General features: G+C 48.2%; 1 protein-coding gene across 2 annotated transcripts in view; it reads right to left on the reverse strand.

Moving 5' to 3' along the window:
- TTC39B (tetratricopeptide repeat domain 39B) overlaps nucleotides 1-19,999 on the reverse strand; it is a 101,459-nt gene extending 81,460 nt beyond the window's left edge. For both annotated transcript variants that reach the window (XM_084777714.1, XM_084777713.1), the window contains exon 1: nucleotides 19,807-19,999. In XM_084777714.1, the coding sequence (XP_084633840.1) occupies nucleotides 19,807-19,848 (42 nt within the window). In that variant the 5' untranslated portion in view covers nucleotides 19,849-19,999. The remainder of the gene's footprint in view (nucleotides 1-19,806) is intronic.
- Between the last annotated feature and the right edge of the window lie 4,374 nt (nucleotides 20,000-24,373).

Raw genomic sequence — 24,373 nt, forward strand, 5'->3', positions numbered from 1 at the left:
CCATCATTTCCGGACAGAAGGATGAGACACAAGCCAAGCTGTGGAGAGCCATGCTAGTAGACGTCACTGGGCTTATAGCCATGGCTGACAGTTGAGCCAAAGTTGTTTTTCACAGAACCAGCAATGTTCCAAACGCAGGTATAAGAGCTTGTGGTGTTTTGCTATATAAGCCGTGCTTGCTTGACTAAAGTTGAGCCTTGATCAGGACTTGTCTTGGCTCCATTCTTCGTGTCTCTGTCCCCTCAATCCCCACTCCCTCTTTCAGGGACCCTGTTTGACTTGCCCCTCGGGACGGGGCACCAAGCACACTCAGGTTGGCTATCTGACACTCTCTTCTTCCTTTTCCTTCATCAGAGCAAGCCTTTCCACCCACTCCACCGTTAGCATTGTGACCTGGAGGGAAAGGCTCACTCACATACCTACAGGAGACGGTTATCAGGACAGAGTGATCAGAGTCAAGGACAGTCAGTGCCCGCTGATATGATCACAAGACGATCGCATGAGCGACCCGCCCCCCGTGCCCAAACTCCCTAGCAAAGTGCACTCCTGCAAGTTTGTACAGGGCTCTGTGGAAAGTCCATGGGTCACATGCTCTAATGTCTAAGGGGCAAGTTTGTCTCTGCCCACAGCACTATAGTAAATATGCATTAGTGACTTAATTGCACTGCCAGTAGAGGATGGTAGAAAATACAACTTAGCTTGGGAGGCCGACTGTCTGGATGTGCGCCTTCATTCTAGGTTTGACCTGAAGCTAGTCTGGCCCCTTAATCCCCCATTTCCTGATGCTATGATGGGAACGCCAAGCCCCTCCCAGGAGTTCTGTATGGATTCTGGTGCGTTGATGCATACAGAACAGGCCTGACTCAAACCAGGCTCCAGCAGTAGGGACATGGGACATTCATCCTTAGAAATGAGATGAGTCAGGTCACTCCTGAAGACAGCGAGAATCCCTCATCATACTTCGTACTCAAGATTCTGAGCCTGTCCCGGGAAGGAGGGGAAACATCAGGGGGGAGGTATATCTGTAGCAAATGTTAACTGCCGTCTCTTCTTCCTTCTTAAATGCCTTTGCCTCAGCATCTTTCCCGTCCATTCCCTTCTTATACAGCTGACTTCCCAGCATGGAAACAGTGACTCATGTGACCTCAGCACCCCAGGGAGCAGTATGGCCTTGGCAGACACACTCAACCTTTTTGAGACCCAGCCTCCTCAGGAGTAAAACACAGGCTGGCACAGATTCTAAGACATAAACTCTTTGGATTACATTTCAGAAAGAAGCCTTTCAAACATACAATCAAATCTCAGGGATGCTGGCTAGCGTGATGCATCCACATGGAGCACTGGGCTTCTGGGAGTGTACGGGTGTCAGCGCCACCAGTCTGACCCTGCATGGCACCTGGTGTGACTACACAGCAAAGATTCTTTGGCATTCCCAACACGCAGAGGGGCGTTAAGAGATTATAAACCAACCACCAGATGGCGCTCTCATGAAAAGAGTGGGACAGCAAGACTTTAGCTTCCATTACCCACAGATTAGCCTGATTTTAAAAGTGAAAGTTAACTTTATAAGGAGATGTTGCAACACACGGGAGAAGTTCTAAGGTCAGCACTTAAAAAAAACACTCACAATCAAAATTACCACAAAACAAATACTATAAATTGCCAAAACAAAACACATACAGTGACTCCATACAGCAATGAATACATATAAGATGTGCTATAAAATGTATATAAAATATATATATTGTAATATTTATTATGTGTGTATATATATATATATATATATATATATATATATATATATATATATATATATAATGTGCTATAATGTGTATCTATAAAATGTGTTCTACATTTAGGAGGGGATATGATCAAGATCTATTATGGCCACGTATAAAATTGTTAAAGAATATGTAAAAGATGCTCTAAAAGATGAGCACTGCAGTACATAGAATACAGTACAGTGCATCTGCAAAAGGTGCGTAAGCCTTTTACAACTGTATATACTGAATTTATTTAGCATACATAAGCAAACTATTTCACTTTCTTTCTTTTTTTAGGTTTTTCAGGACAGGGTTTCTCTGTTTAAGATCCTCACGGAGATCCTGCCTCTGCCTCCTGAGGGCTGGGATTACATTGTTATTACTTGGCTAACATTTTTATGGTTGTAAAGTAAACCTTGCAAACTACTTATTACATCAGCCAATACCTTACCTACCCACAGTTCATACAACAGCTAGGGCTGACTATTGTGAGTGTGTGCTGGTGGGGGGCTGTGGGGAGGCAAAGGAATAATTTTACACAAAAAGAACAAGCAGAACCAAAAGACTTGGTGTTCGTGTTTTAAACTATCTGGTTTGAAACTGCCACTAAAGGGAATATTTTAAAATTAAACAACAGAACTCACACCACAATAATGTTTCAACTTCATACTACTAAAATATGGTTCAGTGGGTAGAGACGATTTGCTGCCAAGGCTAATGTTCAGTTCCCAGGCCCCACATGGTAGAAAAGAGAGACTTCTGTAAGTTGTCCTGTCACCTCCATACTCATGCCATGGCATGAAGGTGTTCACACGCTCACGCACATGTACAACTGCACACATACACACATGCAAACACATACACAGTAAATAAATATAATAAAAAAATAGTCATACATAAGGATCCCTCAGTTAGCATGCGTAGTCTTAGGAGAAAAAAAACAGATGAAGTGAGCTGGGCGTGGGGTAGGAGAGCTAGCCCTGCCTCTCTCTGGCTGCCCACTGCTCTCCGCTGCCCACTGCTCTCCTCAGCCCATGGTCAGGTGCGGATGCACCCTCCCTACCTAGGGGGAGCTGGCCAGTGGCCTCAGTCCAGTGAGTACATGGCCAACACAAAATGAATCATCATCATCTTCTTCTTCTCCTCCTCCTCCTCCTCCTCTCTCGCTCTTTTTTTTTTTTTTTTTGGAAGGGGGGATGGACAGAGGAGGACTGGGAAGTGATTTTGACTAGGATGCCAGATGTGAGATTCCCAAACAAACCTGGGCGAGACAGAACCTTTAACCCTGCGCTTCACCCTTTTCCACCAGGAAGCGGAGGGCATTCAGGCCTTCCTCTGGGAGAAGTGCTCACTTCTGGCCAGGTGGCACCTGGGCTTCCAGGGAGAAACTGGACCACACCTATAAAAGGGGACACTGTTTCTTTAAGGAGCAGATCCAGCATGCCAGGAGAAAGAGCGGGCACAGTAAGGCCAGAGGACACTGCCATTCACCCTGTTCCTTTTCACTCTGGCAACTTTTTAAAAAAATGTTATTTGAAAAGAATTGCAAATTTACACACTAGTCACCAGGTTACTAGCACAGGGCACACCTGTGCGTCACCCAACGTCTCCTACCTTTGGCACTTTGCCACAGTGGTTTCATAACCTGCTCCTCCTTCTCCCCCACTCCTTCCCTTGCTTCCTGCCTAGCTACCCACATCTGAGAGCCAGGTGTGGCATCCCTACAGGTAAGCGTGGTCTACATCCTGCAGCGTGTGCTCACCTCTTACACAGCCCGGTGCTGTAAACTAGACTACCTCATGCCACTGCCCAGCTGTGTTACTATGTGTCAGCTGACCCAATAACATCTTCACAGCACTTTTTAATCCTGCAGCACAGGCTCTGGGATAGAGCAGGCTATTGCACTCGGCTGTCATGCCTCTCCTGCCTTCACTACTCTGGAATTTTTATATCATTATCTGTATTTTTCATTATTATTTATTTTGCGGGGGGTTTTTTTGTTTGTTTGTTTGGCTCAGCAAATAAGGGCGCTTGCCACCACACCTGCAGATCTGAGTTCAACCCCTGAAATCCACACCGTGAAAGGACGGAACTGACTCCCACAAGCTGTCCACTGAGTCCCACACATATTCGCACAATGATTTAATTAGTTAGTTAATTAATAAATTTTAAAAGTTTGTTGGAAGAAGAGCACGTAAGCTCCTACCCCACTCCTCGCCCAAATGTGTCCCTAGACTCAGCACCTAGCACAGTGCCATCCTGACCTGGCCTCTGAGCTCTGAGATCACAAGCAACCTTTGGCCTCCACAGCAGATTCCTGAAGCAATCTAACAGCAAACAGCCCCTGAGCACTGCAGCAGCCCCTGCTCCAGCCTTCCTAGGTTATCCTACCTCAGCCAAGCCCTTCTCCTTCCCCTACAGGCCTAGCTTTTGTTTATCTTCCACGTCAGCATGGACTCAAAGGTCCCTCCAGTTTCCAGTGTTCTACAATGCACCTAGTGTCCTTAACCACTGTGGTGCTCAAACTGTCCGAAATATGGCCCAGATAACGTGTAAGTTCTCACAATCTTCCCTCGGGAGAAAACTCTAATGCTTAGTGCTTTCTCGTCATAAGAAATTCCTACGTCAGAATTCTTAGCCCTGTGGATCTGAGGTATATCTGAACTTTACGATTACTTTCCCAGTCATCTTAATGTTCACTGAGGTACGCAGCCACTGACTCTCATATCTGACTCAGTAATAGACTTCTCAAATGGACTTTGAGAGTGCGTTTGGCTTGCTGCTATCTGAAGTTGACTTCGTCACCGGCCAGTAGCTAATCTCTCAACTCTTCCTAATGCCTAGGTGCGGATTAGGTTCCACCTGCTAAGATACACCTGTGCATACTGGGCATAGCGGCACACACCTGTAACCCAAGACTCTGAAGGTGAGGACTAGAGGATAAAGGAACCTAAGTTTCTAGGCTAGCCAGGAATAAGTAGTGAAAACACAAAACACAGAGTCCTCCCTTTCTGGCTCTTCCTGATGCCCAGCAGATGTGAGAACAGGCTATGTCAATAGCAGTATGTGGGCATTTCCTCAGGCTCATTGCAGAGTACCATGAAGGCTTAGCCCCAGGCATGGTTTGTGTCTTAAATATCCCCAGAGGCTCCGGTGTTGAAGGCTTGGTCCTTGCTGACAGGACTGTGCTAGTACTGAAGTCCTCCTGGGCTGTGGTGGAGCCGGTGAGAGGTGGAGACTTGTGAAGAGAACATGCCGATATTGGAACCTCTCTCTCTTTTCCTGGCCACCACCTGGTCTGGAGCAGCAGCATCGCTCCATCCAATCATCCCACTAGAATGTTCTGTCTCACCTGGGGCCCAAAGGGCAATGGAGCCAGCTGACCACAGGCTGAAACAAAAATAAACAGTTCTTCTGATTAGTAGTTTATTGCTGGAATCTTGTCACAGCAATGGAAAGCCGAACAGCACAGCTCAGAGCACCCAGGTCTTCCTAAGTAGGTCATTTCTAACTAGACCTGGAGGTCATTAATGAACAGGAGCCTAGATCACTCTTGTGACCCTTCCAAGTACCTCATTTCCTCCTTAAACTGCCTAAAGCAACTGCTGTTTCCTGAAGGAAAATTAGATAGAAGAGACAGATAACGAAAAGGATATAAACAAACAAGATTATGCAGATAATAACCACAGCTAAGAGAAAGCAATGGGCTCGGCAGTAAAGACGCAGCTGGTCTGACAGTCGGAAGCAAGCAAAGCTTCTGTCTTAGGGTCGTAGTCAGCACGGTGCTAAATCCCATGACCAAAAGGAGAGATAGGAGAGCTTACTCTGCATCCGTGTCTACATTATAGGACAGGAATTCAAATCGGGTAGGGGCTGAGGCAACGGCCACGGAGGAGTGCTGCTTTCTGGCTTGCTCCCTTAGGCTTACTCAGCCTGCTTCCTTACAGAACCCAGGGCCACCAGCAAAGGGGTGGCCCTAGCCACAATGAAGTGGCCTCCAGTCGGCAAGAAAATGTTCTACAGCCTTGACTATAGCCTGATCTTGTGGTGACATTTCCTCAATTGAGGCGCCCTGTTCTCTGATGACTCTAGCTTGTGTCATGTTGACATAAAACTAGCCAGCACAGCCTCTTTGGAAATTTGAACTCTGTGGTAAGGATAGGAAGTTCAGGAATTGGCCAGGGCTGAGTCAGCCAAACCAGGAAGCGCTTACATAAGGGCACTGAGGTTGGGAATAACTTAGCATGTCCAAGAAACTGAATGGGAGCTGGGGTGTGAGAGGAAAAAGGGACAGAGAAGGGCAGGAGACAGCTGGAGGAGGACAAAAACCCGGACTATTCTATTCTGGTGACAAGGTTTTCTTCTAATTACTATGGACAGTCACTGAAAGTCGGTAAACTAGGAAGAAACATGTAATCAGTGTCTGAAAAAGATCAGTGGGGACACAGAGTGGAGAGCAGATCACAGGGAGCAAAGAAGAGGCAAGGACACCAACAGGGTGTCCTGGGGGCCAGGGACGGACATGTGAGACCGCAGTATAGGACTGCGTTGGGGGCCACAGCGACAGCAAAAAGAATGGAGCCACTCCACAGCAGTGGCTGGTGGCTGAGAAAAGGCAAACTGAGAGGTGGAAAGGGAGGGTGAAGGCTGACGCCAGGCTCCATTTGGGTTTGTGGTGCTATTTTCAACCCATCTGCAACGCCCTCTGTTTGCTTCAGATGATTACAAAAAGATGACGGTCTCCAGTGGCCTCAGCTGAAAACCAGGGCTTTGTGGTCTTCGGCACATGACAACGGTTCTTTAAACAACCTTGAAATGTCCGCATCTAACCTACTGTCAGGTGATACACAGCCCTTAATTCTCATGTGGACTGGGCTTGTGTACTTTCAAATGGGAGGCACTTGGGAGGCAGGCGGTTCACTGTGAGTTCAAGGCCTGGTCTACAAAGTCAAGTCCAGGACAGCCAGGAATAAAACAGAGAAACACTGTCTTGGAAAACCAAACACCAAAACCCAAACCAAAAGCAAAAACAAACAAGCTGAGATAAGAAGAAATGGGAATACAACACAATCTTTATGAGGTGACAAGAAATTTTCTTATTGGGGTAACAGCTACCCAACTAAGACAAAAGTCACTGCGCACACACAAAAGGAGTGTGTCATTGCTCAGGTGAGTCCTGGCACTGGAGGAGGAAGGGAGGGGGTGGTATTTAATTCACAGCTCGGTAAAGCTAGCTGGCTGGCTGGTTTGCTTGCTTGTCTGCTTGTCTGTTCTTGAGACGAGGCCTCACGTAGCCCAGGCTATCCCTAGGTCTACGTCGCCGGGCGAGGATGACCGTGAACTTCCAATCCTCCCATCTCCCCCGCTGCAGTGCTGAGACTGCAGACATGTCTCGTAAATGGGAAACTGGGGTGGGATAGCCTGGACTAAATTAACACTAATGGTCATGCAGGCATTAGGGTCCGAATGTAAAATGTCCCCCCCCCCCCCAGAGGCTCATTTTCAGGGGCTTGGCCACTGGCCGCTGAGCATTCAGGAAGTGTTTGGCTCCTATGGACCCAGACCCAATCAAAGGGTTAATCCTTTGTGGAGTCACATAAGGAGGCATTATTAGGAGGTAATGAAAAGTACAAGACAGGACATAGACGAAGCCACTGACCTAGACCATCTCTCTATCACCTTGTGTCTGTTTCCTGAGTACCAAAGACTCTGCAGCACTCTCCCACAGCCACAGCGTGCTGCCTCACTACAGGCCCAGAGACCCAAAGCCAGGTGACAGAAGGAACCCTGTCAGACAGCAGACAGCCGAAGCGGCCCTTCCTCCCTTAGGCCGTGGTCAGGTGCCTTTAGGGCAGCAACAGAAAAATCTGACTGACTCCAGGAAAGAAAGTCTCTCTCCTGGATGACAGGAGACACCATGCTGTTAGGAAGGGCTACATTTTTCTGGGAAGAAAGGCCAGAGTTCCTGCTGAACCTCAGGACACCTCCAGACACAGACACACACACAGACACACACACACACACACACACACACACACACACACACTCCCTCTCCCCACTAGATAGCTGGGCGGTCAGCCCGGGAAGCTATGGGAAGGCTAGCATCTGCAGGGGTTGAAGGAAGAGGAGGAGGAGGATGATGATGATGATGATGATGTAAGATTTGCTCCGCCTGGGTGGGAAGAGCAGAGGAAACAAATGGCTCTGAGGAAGGACCACCTTTGGCCATGAGACAAGGAGCAATATGCACTCTGGAATGGCCAACGCAAAAAGCCCCAGTGAGCAACCCAAGTTCCTAGGACTCGCCCCAGACCCACTGAGTAAAAAGAATCCCTGGTGGGAAAACCCAGGCACCCCCACCTTCACAAGCCACAGGCTCCCCAGCAAGGAAACTTTTACGTATATTCAAGTGTGGAAACCACTGAGCCACGGTGACAAAATGACCGCACTTTACCTCAAAGGCAATGAGAAGGCCAGACAAGATTTTTCAGAAGGTGAGAGCCCAGACTGCCCTCCAAGGCCCGAGAGTCCTTACACACTGTCACTTCCTTTGCCCTTGGGCTCTTACACTTTAACTGCCAGTGATTAAGATGGCCCTCCAAGCCAGAGCATGGTGGCTCACACCTGTGATCCCAGCACTCGGGGAGGCAGAGGCAGGCGGATCTCTGAGTCTGACACCAGCCTGGTCTACAAAGGGAGTCCGAGACAGCCAGGGCTACACAGAGAAACCCTGGGGAGGGGGCGGAGAGCTGGCCCTCCAGAGTGCACACACCAGCAGTCTCTACTCAACTGTCCCGAGAGGTGGGGCCTTTAGGAAGCGATTAAAACATGAGGACTGTGGTGGTTTGAATGAGAACGGCCCCCACGGGCTTAGGTTTCCGTGCTTGGTCCCCAGTTAAGGGAATGTTCTGGAAGGATTAGGAGGTGTGGCCTTGTTAGAGGACGTGTGGCATTAGGGGTGGGGCTCTGAGGTTTCAAATGCTCATGCCAGCCCCAGCATCTCTCCCTCTCTCTACCTGCTGCCTACACATCAGGATGTAAACCTCCCCACTACTGCCCCAGCGCGGTGCCTGTCTACTGCCCCCCCCATGATGATCACGGAACAAACCCTCTAACCCTGTAAGCCAGCCCCCAGCTAAATGCTTCCCTTTCCAAGTTGCCTTGGTCATGGCATCTCTTCCAAGGAATGGGACACTAAGACAAGGACAAGACCCTCCCGAATGAGTTAATGTCAGTTACTGTGAGGGTTACTTACTGGCAGTAGTGGGTTAATAATTACAAGTCAGTGTGGGTTATTGGTCTGAGGATATGGCTTACTTGCCTTGCATACATGAAGTCCTGGGTTCAATTCCCTGCATTGTTTGTTTATATATATATATATATATAAACTGGGTTACTGATTCAGGTGAGTGCACTCTTTCTCTCCCTACCTGCTCCTTCCCTGCAGATGCCATCAGCCGTGTTAGGACACTGCAGAAGGGCCTCACCAGAGTGAGTCTCAGACTCTCCAACTGGAAGGATTGAATCTCTGCTCTCCAAGGGTTACCATCTCAATAGCAACAGGAAGCAGTAACCACACACGAACACGCCTTTCCTAAATCCTAGTCCCTTACACAAAACCTGTAAGGAACCAGGAAACCAGGAAACCCCTGTAAGAACCCTGACACCCACCAGTGGAAGTGGGACTGCACAACACAACGTCCAGAACACCGGGAGGTTAAAACCGCTGCCATCCATCTATATCAGTGCAAGACTAGATGACACTTCCAAGTCACCGGCATGGCACTTCCCCCGCAGACAAATGCTAACACTGTTCCGTGGCGGACCAGACCGAGCTAGCACAGATGGCCCTTTGAGTTCACTCTTCCCCCTCAGAAAAGCTTAAGGACTGCACCATTAACCCAGCTGCAGTCCTGGGAACTAACCTAACAGAAAACTGCATTGTCCTAATGGACTCCCTCTGTAGAGGACTGCCCCGCAGGGTCTGGGGGAACAACGCCTATCAGCTGCTCTTGAGGACAGCGCCAAGAGCCAGCATTAGGCCAGCGCTGATGCCCAGCTCTCTGGCTCTGCTTAGACCTCACACCTTCATGGTAATCTCAGGAGGCAGGATGAACTCTTCTCCTTAAGATGAAGAAACAGAGGTTAAGTAACCTATCTGCTGCCTTACAGGAAGCAAGGATTCAAAACCACGCACTTCCATGGGGCTGGGTGTGGTGACACATGCCTGTGATCCCAGCACTCGGGAGGCAGAGGCAGGTGGATCACTGTGAGTTCGAGGCCAGGCTGGTCTACAAAGCGAGTCCAGGACAGCCAGGGCTACACAGAGAAACCTTGTCTCAAAAAACCAAAATAAAAAACGAAACCACCAGCAAAAACAAAACAAAAAACAAAACACTTCCACCCCGCTGCAGATCTGTACACAGCACTTCACAGGATGTGGCAAACAGACTAGTTTTCCCCAGGTTTTGACATCTAAAATAATAAGGAAGTAAGCAGACCATCCACAGGCTTTACAACATATATAAATGAACTATATACCTAGAAGTCACCCCGTACAAGGGTCAGCAGAGGGCCTACAAGTCCTTAAGTACTGATTACCATACAACCTATGTCTGTGCTACTCAGGTGTAGAGCAAAAGTAGCCACAGGCAGTATGTAAACTGACAGCCGCAGTGGCAGTCCCATAAAAATACACTTACAAGAACAGGTAAGAGAGGGGCGGGTGAACACCTGTGTCAGGCCTCCCAGGGGCGTTCTCGGGCCCCCGACTGACTGGAAAGGGCACTGAATTTAGAGTTAACCTTTTCTGTAGCCAACAGCTGTGTCACTGTGCCTCAGTCGTTTCCCTTAGGTTTCCACAGGGCACAGGGACTCAGTATGCTGCCTGGGTTAAGCTGGCCTGGGAATTGTGGGAACAAGCGACTCCCCTACCTCAGCCTTCAAAGTAGCTGGGACTACAGCTATGACCTACCGTGAGAGCTAAAGCTCTTTTTTGACACTGGGGACCACCTCCATACTCCTGTGCTGTCCCCTTGAGGAGTTTTTTTTTCTGTATTTAAAACAGGAAGCAACAAAGCCTGCTGTGTCCTTTACTTTCACTTTCCCAGTCCTCAATCCTATTTCCTAGGAGCAGACAGGACGGAGCTCAAGACTACGCAACCTGGGTGGGGTAGGGAGCCAGGACCCTTGCAGGGTCAGACACGTCTGAGGAATTACACAGACTGCCTCAGTCTCTGGGACAGGGCCAGCATGAGTCCCTGCTGCCAAGGTTTCCCTTTCCTCCCACTCTGTCACAGGCCACTGAGCACCCAGGAAACTACCCTCAGGGTCTCACATAGTAGGCAAGGAGGCTGGTCAGGAAAGGGTGAGTCCTGAAGGAAGATGCTGAGGGCTGATTTCAAGGCCCTACCCCAGAAGCCCACTGACCACTCAGTGCAGGGCCATCCAGTAGCTGCTCCTGCTGGCTCGCGTCCATGTGAGTAGTGAGGCCCCTAACCCTGAGGAGCAGTTAAGCAGCTGGGCTCTGGGCCTGGCTTCCCCTTGGGTCAGACCTTGAGCACCTTACTGACCTCCGTTCAATAGAGTCGAAGCCATGAGACTCCAAGTGGTCCTCCTACCGCGCTAACTTGCTGCTCCTACCGAGCCACTGCTGCTCATTATTTGTGGATTTTATCAAGAATCTTCAGGTAGAGGTTTGGTACAGGGAAACACATTCTGAAATAAATGCTGTAGGTGGCTGACAAGACAGTATCCACAGGAGCACTGGCTCAAAACAAACTTATAAAGCTGCACAGACCGGGTGGCAGTGGTGCACGCCACGGCTTTAACTCCAACACACAGGAGGCGGAGGCAGGCGGATCTCTTGAGTTCAGGGCAGCCTGGTCTATGAAGTTCCAGAGTTTCAGGGCAGCCAGGGCTACACAGAAAAACCCTGTCTCAAAAAAGTAAAATGTCCCATATACTCTACCCTGAAAAGGTAGAAAGAAAAAACAGTCCTCAGCTAGAGGAAGATTCGCACATCTCCCCACTGAAGAGTACTCTACAGGAGTACCGACTCAAAAGAAAAAGGTCCTCAAAAGTAAAAGGTCCCATAGAACAGGGCAGTGGTGGCGCACGCCTTTAATTCCAGCACTCGGGAGGCAGAGGCAGGCAGATCGTGTGAGTTCAAGGCCAGATTTGTCTACAGAGTCCAGAACAGCCAAGGCTACACAGAGAAACCTTGTCTCAAAAACCAAAAATAAAATAAATTTTAAAAGGCCCCATAGAGCATGGGGGGGGGGGGGCGGATAAGAAGGGAGGAAACTACAACAAAAAGCTCCGCGAGGCTATTCAAGGCCTAGCAAAACCTGGCCAAACACAGTCCCAGCCCTAAGCTCAGTTCTCCAGCGCTCTCTGCCACAGACAGACACACACCACCTACGGCTTCATTTCCACCACACCTCTCCTCCCAGCTCTCGGCTCCCACACTGGCTACTGAAATTCCATCTCTGAAGAAGCCCTGTTCAAATGTCACCTTCTAGATGACAAATGTCAAAACTAGCAAGGATTCACAGACACAGCATGCATTTCAAATTGCATTAATGCATTAAGAACCAAGCCCACTAACCCCCCCCACCTCACCCCCCCCCAAAAAAAAACGATGACAAGGCCCAAGGGATTAAGTCACCACCCCTTCCACAAGGTCTCAGTCTGGAATCCAGGTCTTGACTTCCCCTCCCTTGGGGGCAGGACACACCTTCAAAACCAAACCCAGCTGACCATTCATACTGAACTCCCTTTGCACCCAATCCTGGCTGCAGTTAACCTTTGTTAACCCTGTAAATAAGAACTGTGTCCTTCTCCCAGAGACATGCCATCTCTGTGTCCCTAGTGTCCCCAGTGCCTCTGGCATCCCGCCTGGTGTGGTTCTTAGCACGCCCACACCCACCCTCCAGAGCCCCACCCAGAGAAGGAGTTTCACATCCTTGGCACTTCCCATCCAAGGCAGATTGCACCACTTACCCCTTACCATACGATCCAACGAACATACTCAGCGTATCGTTTACTGAAATATTTGTAAATATGTAGACCCTATACAAGTGTCAGTATAATATGATCAAGGCCAAGATATTTGTCATACACACATGTACACATACCCCACATGCACAGGGGCTTTAGGTCTTTAAGTAAAGAGTTTATGAACTCCCAAGCACCACCAACACACACACACACACACACACACACACACACATACACATACACCTCAAGAGTCCCTTCAGAGAGCTGTGATGACCTCACCAACACAGCTGTCTTGCCACAGTGATGTAGAGAGCTGGTCCATTCAGAGGGAGCCAGGGATGGAAAGGGGGTTCTGCTAGAACTGTTGACGACAGGGGGCTTCCCCGCCTGTCTTCCTCCCTGCCTGGCCTGCTTGACCCTCACAAGTGTGGCAGGGAACATGAAGTGACTCGGGAAGACTCTACACGATTCACTCTTGGGCCCCAGGAGCAGGTTCAAGGGAACTGTCCAAAGACCACAAGAGAGAAAGCAGGAGTCGAGGGATTCCCAACATCCGGTTCTTGCTGTGGATGATTAGCAACAGACCCATGAGCAGAGATCTACGAAGAACTGACACCTGCCCACATCATCCTCGCTGTCCTACCAACCTGAAACGGAGGAGGGAAGTATCCAAGACTGTGGAGGAGAGGGGACACTAAGGAAAGTTCTGCTGAGAAAGTAGCACTCCAAAACTAGCTAGGCTTCCAAGACACTCTACACCCAACATCTCAGCAAAACGGCAGCTTGTTAACCTGAGCTGACTGATGGTACCTGATGCTGTTTCCTTCCACGCACCCGCCAACACCAGTTTACAAGCAACCTTCTTATAAGCCTAGGCTTCCCCCAGTAAAGGAACCCTTCCTGAGTCCCAGGCTTTATCCTGCCTGCCTCCTCTGCATATGCCCCATCCAATAGCAATGGGAGTGAGCCCTTCTGCTTAGGTGCCACCACCTCCACCCACCCTGAGCTTACACAGGAACCAGAATTACCACTGCATGGCGCCTTCTCCCACACCTCTGCCTCAAGCCAAGTCCTCCTCCTTGCTCTCCCAGATCAGGCCATACGATTCCGCCTCCCCTTTCCAACCGCACAGCTCTGTTCTACATCAGGCCTCTTCCTAACCTCCTCCTCTCCTGCCCCTCCCGCCTCCAACCCCATCTTCCTGTGGCTGGAGAGATAAACAGAAGACGTGGGAAGGACAGGCATCTTCACTTCAGAGTGTCGTCGAAGCCTGTCATTGGTTGAGAACCAAGAACTCTGCACAATTAGCGTTTGCTTCAGGCCTTTCTCCTTCCACAGTTTTATACTTGCTATTTTCTAGAAATCGCACCAATAACTCTATTTATAATAAAAAAAAAAAAAAAAAGAGGTGTGATCCAGGCTTTGGTGGCACGAGTCTTTGATCTCAACACTTAGGAGGCAGAGGCAAGCAGATCTCCATGAGTTCAAGGCCAGCCTGGACTATAGAGGGAGTTCCAGGGCAGCCAGAGCTGTTACACAGAGAAACCCTGTCTTAAAAAACCAAAACAAAATTAATTAATCAGCTAGTTAATTAGTTAAATGTAATTAAAAAATAAAGAGGTGTGTTGCCAGGCATGGTGGCACCAGGCTTTATTTTCTATTCTTTATTGTTTGTGTGTTTGTTTTTCGAAACAGGGTTTTTCTGTGTAGCCCTGGCTGTCCTGACTCACTCTGTAGATAAGGCTGGCCTTGAACTCACAGCCTGTCTCTGCCCCCAGGAGTGCTGGGATTAAAGGCATGAGCCAACACACCTGGCTTGGTAGGAGCCTTTAATTCCTAGGCAAACAGGTGGATTTCTGTAAGTAGGAGACCAGCCTGGTCTACATAGAAAGTTCTAAGGTAGCCAAGGCCACATAGGGAGACCTTGCCTCATAAAAAGAAAGGGAAGAGGGAAAGGGGAGGGGAAGGAAGGGAAGAGGAGTGGAGGGAAAGACACACGCCAACTCCCATGTGACCCACTTTATCCGATTACAAGTGCATCCAGGGCATCTCCAGAGATACCCCAGTGTCATTCATAAAGCCAGGAGGAGTTTCTTTGCCACCTCCTAAGAGTGGCTCTCTCTCTTAATCCTTACACTTAAATCTATACTGAACATCTTTTAAGTTGCTGCACTCCTCTGAGAAGCCAGAGCCCTGCTCTCCTCCCCCAGCATCTTTCTACTTTTGACAAACCCCATCTCTACTTCACACTGGCTCATGCCAAAGCCAAGAACCCTGAGTTAAGGTCCCTAAAAATCTGAGGGACCCCTCGGGCTGCTGCAGGGGAGTGTGGAGCTGCTAACAGTACTTGCCTGGTTAAAAACCTTTGGGCGTCCATTATTTAGAGGATAGAACCCAAGCTCCTTGGTATAACACTGCAGGCAGATCTCATGGGGTCTGAGCCTGCCTTTGCTGTGTCAGCCCCCAAGACTTTGCATCTAATCCAGTCCACACCAAGCTGGGTTCAGATCAGCCCCAATACACCTCCTCTTTAACCCAAAACTCGTCCCCAACACTCACTGCTTCTTGTACTGAATGCACCCCAGTTTGTTGTTGTTTTGGTTTGTTTGTTTATTTTTATGAGACAAGGTTTCTCTGTGTAGCCTTGTCTGTCTTGGACTCGCTTTGTAGATCAAGCTGGCCTCGAACTCACAGCAATGGGCCTGCCTCTGCCTCCTGAGTGCTGGGATTAAAAGCGTGCGCCACCACACCCGGCTGCACCCCAGTCTCACTGCACTTACTCTGGAGCCTACATTATGGAGTCCCTCTACCTGAATCCCACCCTGACCCATAGGTGGCTTGTTACCTGGGTAACTAACCATCATTTACTGAGCCACGTGTTCTTCTACGACAGCAATTCCCTCCTCCAGGGATGCATTTCCAGCATCATTCTAAGAAAACTGTGGTAATCAGTTTTACTAAAATGTCATCGGCAGGGCACAGGGCCACATGCCTGTTACTCCAGTATTGGGAAAGCAGAGGCAGTACGTGGGAGTTTGAGGCCAGCCTAGTCTATAAAGTCAAGTTGCAGGCCAGCCAGATTGCATAGCTAGACTCTTTCTTAAAACAAACGAGAAAGGGTTTTCTAGATCAGAATCAAATCATAAAAATGAAGCCAGGCCTGGAAGCGAGGGCTCTTGTCCCAACTACTTAGGAGGCTGACACAGGGGGATCACTAAGGCCTAAGAGATTAAGACTAACCTGAGAAATACAGTGAGAGCCCTACACACAAGGAACAGGCATGAAGACCCTCCATAAGCCACTTCCTCACATGAGTCAGTGTTTCTCAATTTTTTTTTCATCATTTCCCTAAGTAGCCTTTTCAGATGCTTTTGTATTTGTACCTTCCCATAAAATTTTAATAACATGTTACGTGTGTATCGTGCTAGAGAATATGTATGGCTTAATTTCCTTATTCAATAATGGGGTCCAACTAGTTAAATCCAAACTTTAAAGCTATTTATAATGTAATAATTGTATTTACCAATGACTTAATTTGAAATGTTGCCAGGCGTGGTGGTACATGCCTTTAATCCCAGCACTTGGAAGGCAGAGGTAGGCAAGTTCGAGGCCAGCCTGGTCTACCCAGCAAGTCCAGGATAGCCAAGGCTAAACAGAGAAATCTTGTCTCAAAAAACAATATTAAATAAAAAATTGAAATGTAATATATACATACATACATATATATGCAAATTGTTCATTTCTATTAAGTGCATGATAATAAAAATGAAACCACACTTCTTATAAAATCTAAAAAGTCATTTTAAATATTTTTAAAATTTATTTTATGAGCATTGATTAGTGTTTTGCCTGCATGTATGTCTGTGAGAAGGTGTTGGATCCCCTGGAATTGGAGTTACAGGCAGTTGTGAGGTGCTATATGGGTGCTGGGAATTGAACCTGGGCCCTCTAGAAGAGCAGCCAGTGCTCTTAACCTCTGAACAGTATCTCTCCAATCCTGTTTAAAAATCTGTTTCAGCCAGGGAGTGGTGGTGCATGCCTTTAATCCCAGCACTTGGGAAGCAGAGGCAGGCGGATCACTGTGAGTTCAAGGCCAGCCTGGTCTACAAAGCAAGTCCAGAATAGTCAAAGCTACACAAAGAAACTCTGTCTTAGAAAAACAAAAAACAAAAAAAAAAAATCTGTTTCCAAAAAAAAACCCACCCAAGGGATACTATAAAAGTGTCCTCACCACTACCATGGCAGTGGGTACTTAGGAAGGAAAAGGTTCCCATAGTACTAGCCATGACCTCAAAAAGGATCTCCCTTCCCCTGCCCTGTCCCCTAGCTCCCCAGCAACACCTCAGCCTGGAGTGGTGACACACGCTTTTAATCTCAGCACTCCAGAGGCAGAGGCAAAGGATCTCTGAGTTTGAGGTCAGCCTGGTCTACAGAGTGAGTTCCAGGACAGCCAAGGCTACACAGAGAAACTCTGTCTTAAATAACCCAAAACGAAACTAAAACACTAGAATGTTTAGATGTCCATAGTCCTAACTCCTCACAAAGGCTGAGTGACTTGTCAATCAAAGTCACCAGTCATGGACAAGGCCCGTCTGTCTTATGCTCTGCTGATCTCCCAATCAGCACTAGCTTGGCACCTCAGATAATCAGATATTTGCCACTTCAACGACTGAATGACCACGGGCAAGTTAATCTCAAACATACACGCACAGGTAAGGCAAAGAGACTGGTGCTTTCTGGGCTACGCTGCTTTGCCCATTTTCCCTTCCCACCAGCATCAAATAATGGCCGAGAAAAGAGCCAAGTGTGGTCAAGCATATGGAACCTGGGACAAGCTGCTTCCGGTTACACACCTGCGGAGTTTTGAGTTTGGTTGGTTTGTTTCTTTAAGACAAGGTTTCTCTGTGTAGCCCTGGTTGTCCTGGAACAGGCTCTGTAGACCAGGCTGGCCTTGAACTCAAGAGATCTGCCTGCCTTTGACTCCTAGGTGCTGGGATTAAAGAGGCCTGTGCCACTGCAGCCCAGCAGGGTCAACTTCTTTAGTCCACTTACAATGAGGGACTTTTTACAAGTCTGCCAAGAATACTACCAAATGCACACGTTAATGCACATCTGCTTCCCCGCCCTAAACTGTTCCCTGAATTGTTGTTTCACACATGACTTACCTACCTCGTCGCCCACTCTGAGAGACCTAAACACCAAAGCTGTATCTTCTCTTTCTAAGGTGCCAAATTTAGGCACAGAGTATTTAAGCACTCAGTAAAGGGGGGATAAATTTATGCCAACATACCTGTACTCCATGAGGGATAAAAGCAGACATGGCATGAACAAAGCGTTTCTTTGTGCCTTGTCCATCACCTAAGACTACCTAGCATGAGATAGGAGCTTAACTAGTCAATCGATGATAAAGGCAAAAACTGAGGCCTGATCAAGCCACAAGTTTTCTGCAGTCGTGCATTCACTCGACAAACATGTGTTCAAGTCTCTGTAACAGGCTGCCTGCTGCCCGACACCTAACTTCCCCAGGAGCTGAGCCTTTATCACCAGCGATCATCTCCTCTTGAGTTTGTTTTATTGGCAGTTGACACTGAGTGACCTTTGTCTCGATATGTCAGGACAATCCTAGTTGACACCCATGTGTGCATTTCCCCAACAATGAGGAAAGGGCAGAGATACCACTGCACAGTTATGAGCTGCTCTGAGCCTTGGGTTTTCTTTTTTCTTTATTAGGGAGGAAACTATCCATGCTAGTGGATGAGAGTGTCAGGGTCTCTCTATGCAATCCAGTCTGGCCTGAATGCACCATGTTGTCTTGAGTAGCCTCCAATTTGAACTCTCCTGCCTCAGCCAACTGAGTGCTGAGGTTACAGACCTTCATCACCAGGCTCAAGTCTGTTCCTTCGTTTACAAACAGGGAAGCAACTGGAGACAAGCCTGGGATACACAAGCGAGACCACACTGTAGAGAGTGCACCGTGCCCACAAGAGGTAGCTGCAGAAACTTTTGAGGAAGTGATGGTGGTCAAAAGAACTGTAAAGGTGTTGTTACCTGGATTCCAGAAAAGCTCTAGGGCTAAGAAATTAAAAAGGGCAGGCAACAGGTCATACCAAAGAGACAGCCTAAAGCTATAAATAAAAGTCATCATAGAAGAAAATAATAACAAAAATGCTCTCTCGTTTGACTTCTGTGTAGTTAGAAGGTCCTGCAACATACCCATGCCCTGGGTGTTCGCTAGTTCCCTGGTGTGTGGTCTAGGGCCCTCACTGCAAGGCACGTCCTAAGGAAGCTGTGGCTCGCCTTAACTGTCAGTGCCATAAGTCCTTCAGCTTTGGGTCGGTTCTTAAGGCCAACATTTAAAGCACACTTATTCGTTACCAGGATCTCCTGGCAGTGAAAAACAGAATCCTAACTCGCCTCCTCTAATCATCCATCTATTGCATCAGTTGAAACCAAAGCTTTCTCGGGCCACAAAGCGTAAAATTCAAGTCAGGTAAAATGGCAGCAGCAGCAGCAGCAGCAGAGGCAGGAGCCTGACCCTCTACTTGAGAGCATTGAGCGCGCTCCCAGCAGCGGCGGAGTACTGAGGGAAGCGCTCGAATCAACAGGTCCGGCGCCCCCGTCCGGTAGACTTCAGACCCCGGCGCCGCGCGAAGACCCGGAGGGTCACTTCGGTAGCCCAGACAGGCGAGGCCGCCGGCGATTCTGGACCAGAAGGGACCTTTCCCAGGCGCGGAGCTGAGGCTCCGGCCCTGGGCCCCGGGTTGACTAGGCAGCCTGCCCCGCCCGCCCGCCCGCTCGCCCGGCGGATACCCGCGGAACTTCCACAGAAGGAGACAATCGGGTCCAGAACGGTTCCGCAAAAGCCCGGAGGGTCCAAGGAGGCTCAGGCCAGCTCCAGGCTGCGCTGCCCGGCCCCGCGGGACGCTCCTTGGCATGGAGGACAGCCCTGCCCACCCTCTGGGACAGCCCGGACCCCGCGGGGCTCCGCATCCCTCCCACGCCCGCCGGCGCCCGGACCAGCCCGCTCTGCCTGTCCTCGCACCTCGTCCGCGTCCAGTTCCACTCGGCTGCCCACGAGCGCCATGTTCCCCTCCGCGGCGGCCGCTTACCCACAGGGAACTCAGAACCGACTCCTTTCTCGGCTCTGGGTTCAGCCTAGCGCCGACGGAGGAGGCACCCGGCCGCCCCGCGAAACCCGACCGAGTTGTCCCCGCCCCCCGGCGCCACGGTCTCCACTGCGCACCCAGTCCCGAAGCGGATGCTGGGCTAATGCCCCGCCCCCTCTCCGCAGAGCCCCGCCCCCGCACGCGGCCCCTTAGAGAACAACCAACCAGGTTCTGTGGGGCGGAAGAGTCAGCGGGCGCTCCGGGAAAGGACCTCTAGGGTACCCGCCTCCCTGGAGGGTTGGCAGGAGCCTAGCACCCAGACTGAAGTGCCCGGAGCTGACAACCCAAGGTCGTGGCTGCGCTCCATCTGTGGCTAGTGGTCCACCTGGTCCTTGGTCTGCAACCAGTGCGCTTACTTCGCCCAGAGGGCCCAGCCTCTGACAGATGCAGCTAGAGGACAGCCACGGGTCACTGGTCACCTAGACATCTGACCACATCACATGCCCAAGTCGCTGTGTCAAGAGCATCTTCTTCAAGAGATAGGAACTCTTTTTGCCTCTGTGCTTGCAAAGCAACGGCTTCGGTGTAGTTCAGAGGCCTGAACAAGGTCCTTCCTACAACGTATCTCATTCAGTCCTTTTGTAAATCCGAATGGATATAATTCGTGCTTGAATTAACCATAAGGATAGGTAGGGGATGCTCTCTTCTTCAAGGCTGTATCCCCAAGCCCCTCGTGTGCCTTTTCCAGTGTCTGTTGACTGTGTTTAGATATTGATTCCTGCTTGCAAAATAATTGAGCAATCTAGCTGGAAAAGTTAAAATTACATCTGTTAGGATTGAGGGTCAGCTTTATTTTAAATTCCCCAAAGGGTGTAATTTGATGACAACCGTTACAAAACATCCCATCCATATAGAGCATCTCCAAAATTTTCTATCCCTTGTTCTAAGGTGTCCAACAGACACCAGACTTCTATCACTATCCCCGCCCCTTGTTATATAAGTTCATTTGCATATTCAGTATCTGGTTTATGAAATGCTGTGCATCAGTCTGTAAACATATAAACAGCAAGCTACTTTACATTGAGAATTAATCATGTGCTAGAACTACGCTGGGGTCCTTGCCTATTGTATCTCACTCGCTCTCTATAACCCTAAGAGGGACACTGACGGGTAAACGGAAACTCAGAGTTTAAGTCCCTTTTCTAGGGACAAGCAGCTAAGTAAAACAGTGATGCGGCAGTCTGGCCGCAGCACCTGGCTGCTAAGCCTGTCTCTCTGTGCTTGTAAGCAAGCCTCTCTCTCTCCCTGTGGGTTTCAGCAGACTAGCTGAGAGAAGGCCTATTAACACACATTTCCCGTGAATCACTAAGGCATCCTTGATGCCAGCTTAGTGATGTTATTGTCTCCAAGCACCTTTGACACAGCAGCAGTAAAGGCCTACTAAGGAAAGACTTCTGGCCAAAAGAATACAAACTCTGGCGGGGTTGGAGAGCTGACAGTTCTGGGAGGCGTAGCAATCACCTGAGTAAGACCCCACCCCCTTGGAAGGCGGGGCTCACCTGAAGCCGTGTTAAAGAGGTAAGTGGAATGCTTCTTTCTTTAGTGACATAATTCACTTTTCCTTCCCAGAATACACACACACACATACACATACACACACACACACACACACACACACACACACACACACACACACACACACACACACACACACACACACGCCACAGTTTCTTACAGAGCAGTAGACGTGCAGCTTCCTGAGTCTGCCCACTTTTCTAAATTACTCAGAAAAGCAACACGTTTCCTTTCTCCTTTCTAAGCCCATGTTCTCTAAGTGTGGCTCCTCCTCATGGTGGGTTAGATTTTTTTTTCTTTATCCTTTCCATTTTCCTCCTCTAGGCAGCTGCTGAGATTTACAACTCACTTGCCCTGGAGGTTTTTCTTTTAAACTCTCATAAAAGTGTCCTCTAACTTCTGATTGAGTCCATTCTTAACTGATTTTATCAATGAAACTAAGAAGCCCCTTGATTTCCTCAGTATAGGTTAGATACAATGAAGGGACTCCCCAAAACTCTAGTATCACCTAGGTACTAAAAAAAATTGTTTTGTTGTTGTTGTTGGTGGTGGTGGTGGTTTTGTTTTTTTGTAACCAGACTGCTGGCAGGGATGACAATCAGCTAAAACAAAAAACGATGACAAGTGTCCCTCTCATTGTTTCTCAGACTATCAAAGCAATGGATCTCAAGAAAGCAGAACTCCCATCAGGAATCTCATCCTGGAAGGAGAGAAAGCATAACACAGAAGTTCTCAACCATCAGAAAACACAGGTGTTTACATTACGAATCATAACAGTACCAAAATTACAGTTGTGAAGTAACAACAAAAATGATTTTATGACTGAGGGGTCACCACAACACGAGGAACTGTATTAAAGGGTAGGAGCATTAGGAAGGTCGAGAACCACTAGCCTAAAGCAGGAGCCAGCCCGAAGGGAAACTTTTCTCAGAAAGAGATTTACAACGAATCAGCACTTTGCAAAAGCAAGGATGGGCAGGACCACACCTTGACCTGGACTGCCCAGGTTCATGTAGCTCTGGCGCACTGCTCTACTGAAATTTTAACTGCATTTCAGGATCTCCCTGCCAAAGACAGACCTGGCGGCATCTCTAAATCTCTTTGTCCCTCTTTTCAACGCGGCCACATTGAATTAACCTCCTTTTTCTGCTTTTCATTATTCATTTGGCTTAGAAAAATCCAGGTGATTGAACTTGGCTTGCGAGGATTCAGGTCACGATTTAGGGCTGGTTGCAGCTCCAACCCAGAAATAACACAAAAAGAATTGGCTTGACTGAGGTGACAGACACTAGTTAAGCACTCTGGCTGCCTCGATGTGTAGCTCAGCCAAGAAAATGCTCAGTTTGCCGGGCAGTGGTGGCACACGCTTTTAATCCCAGCACTTGGGAGGCAGAGGCAAGCAGATCGCTGTGAGTTCGAGGCCAGCCTGGTCTACAAAGCGAGTCCAGGATAGCCAAGACTACACAGAGAGACCCTGTCTCGAAAAACCAAAAAAAAAAAAAAAAAAAAAAAAAGAAAAGAAAGAAAAAAGAAAAAGAAAATGCTCAACTAGCACAAAGGACTATCCTAGTACAGCTGGCCTGGGTGTATCCTAGTACTGCTGAGACCCAGACAGGGTTTCTCTGTGTAGCCTTGAGACCAGGCTGGCCTCGAACTCACAGAGATCTGCCTGCCTCTGCCTCCTGAGTGCTGGGACTAAAGGTGTGCACCACCATGCCTGGCTATGACGGCAGGCCTCTTATCTCAACTCTGAATGTAGACACACAAGGATCAGAAGGTCAAGGTCACCTTCCACTATATATCCAAGTTAGAGGCCACCCCGAGCTGCATAGATCCTTGACTCAAAAAGAAATTATTGCATTGTACTCTTAGAATGGGTGAATTTTATAATTATATATAGAAATATGTACAGATTATATATATATATATATATATATATATATATATATATATATATATACACACACACACACACATATATGAAGCTGGTATCAGAAAAACATTCTTAAGTTGATTAGAAACAGATGTGTGGAGCTAGATGTCATTTAATGCCTATGAAATTTTCTGATGCCCCTCTTAGCCACCTCACCCTACCTCTACCTCCTGTTCATGTTTCACTTTCTGAAGGCTAGATTTCCTGTCTGGGACCAGACCCGACACTATTACTCATGTCCGAAACCACTCTTTAAAGTTCATTGCTTCCTAAATTAATGTAATATGTTTTGATGGGAAATTATCTTATTGGTGACTCCCTCTACCATATGCTTTGTTATTTTCATGTGAATTTCAACTCCTCCAGTTTTCAAGAGACTTCAAAATATGTGGCTCTAATTAGTGACAAAATTATGTTATAATGAGAATCAATTTTTTCACAAACGTTCAACTTATAAGCTGGGTTTGGATGGTTTGCTGAATATATAGATCAGTGATTAAGTCTGAAGCCCTATGTGCTGCCAGTTTATGTCATTTATTTGTGCTTCAGTTTTAAGTAACAAATGTGTTCCAGACCCTGAAACATCTAGTCTCTGGTGTTTTGCTCTTAGCAGATGTCAGCTTTCTTTCCCAGCACATGAGCAGCTTTATAAGATCATGGGTGATAAATACAAAGCAGTTCTTTGCCGTGAACAATTAGAGTGGGTTCGTTTGGTAAACAGAGCTCTCCTTGCCAGGAGTCATACACTCTAATAGGCAAGTGTGATTACCCAGACACTCCATTTCCTGTCTTACCTAGCAAGGGATTAAGCAAGAATGCTGTAGGAATTAGTCCACTTTAAAGCTAAACATACTTTAAGAAGTCTTAGCCAGGCGTAGTGTCGCACGCCTTTAATCCCAGCACTTGGGAGGCAGAGGCAGGTGGATCTTTGTGAGTTCAAGGTCAGCCTGGTCTACAAAGTGAGTCCAGGACAGTCAAGGCTACACAGAGAAACC

This window comes from Acomys minous (genome assembly GCF_964271855.1).
Source record: "Acomys minous genome assembly, chromosome: 1".
In the NCBI taxonomy this organism is placed as follows: domain Eukaryota; kingdom Metazoa; phylum Chordata; class Mammalia; order Rodentia; family Muridae; genus Acomys; species Acomys minous.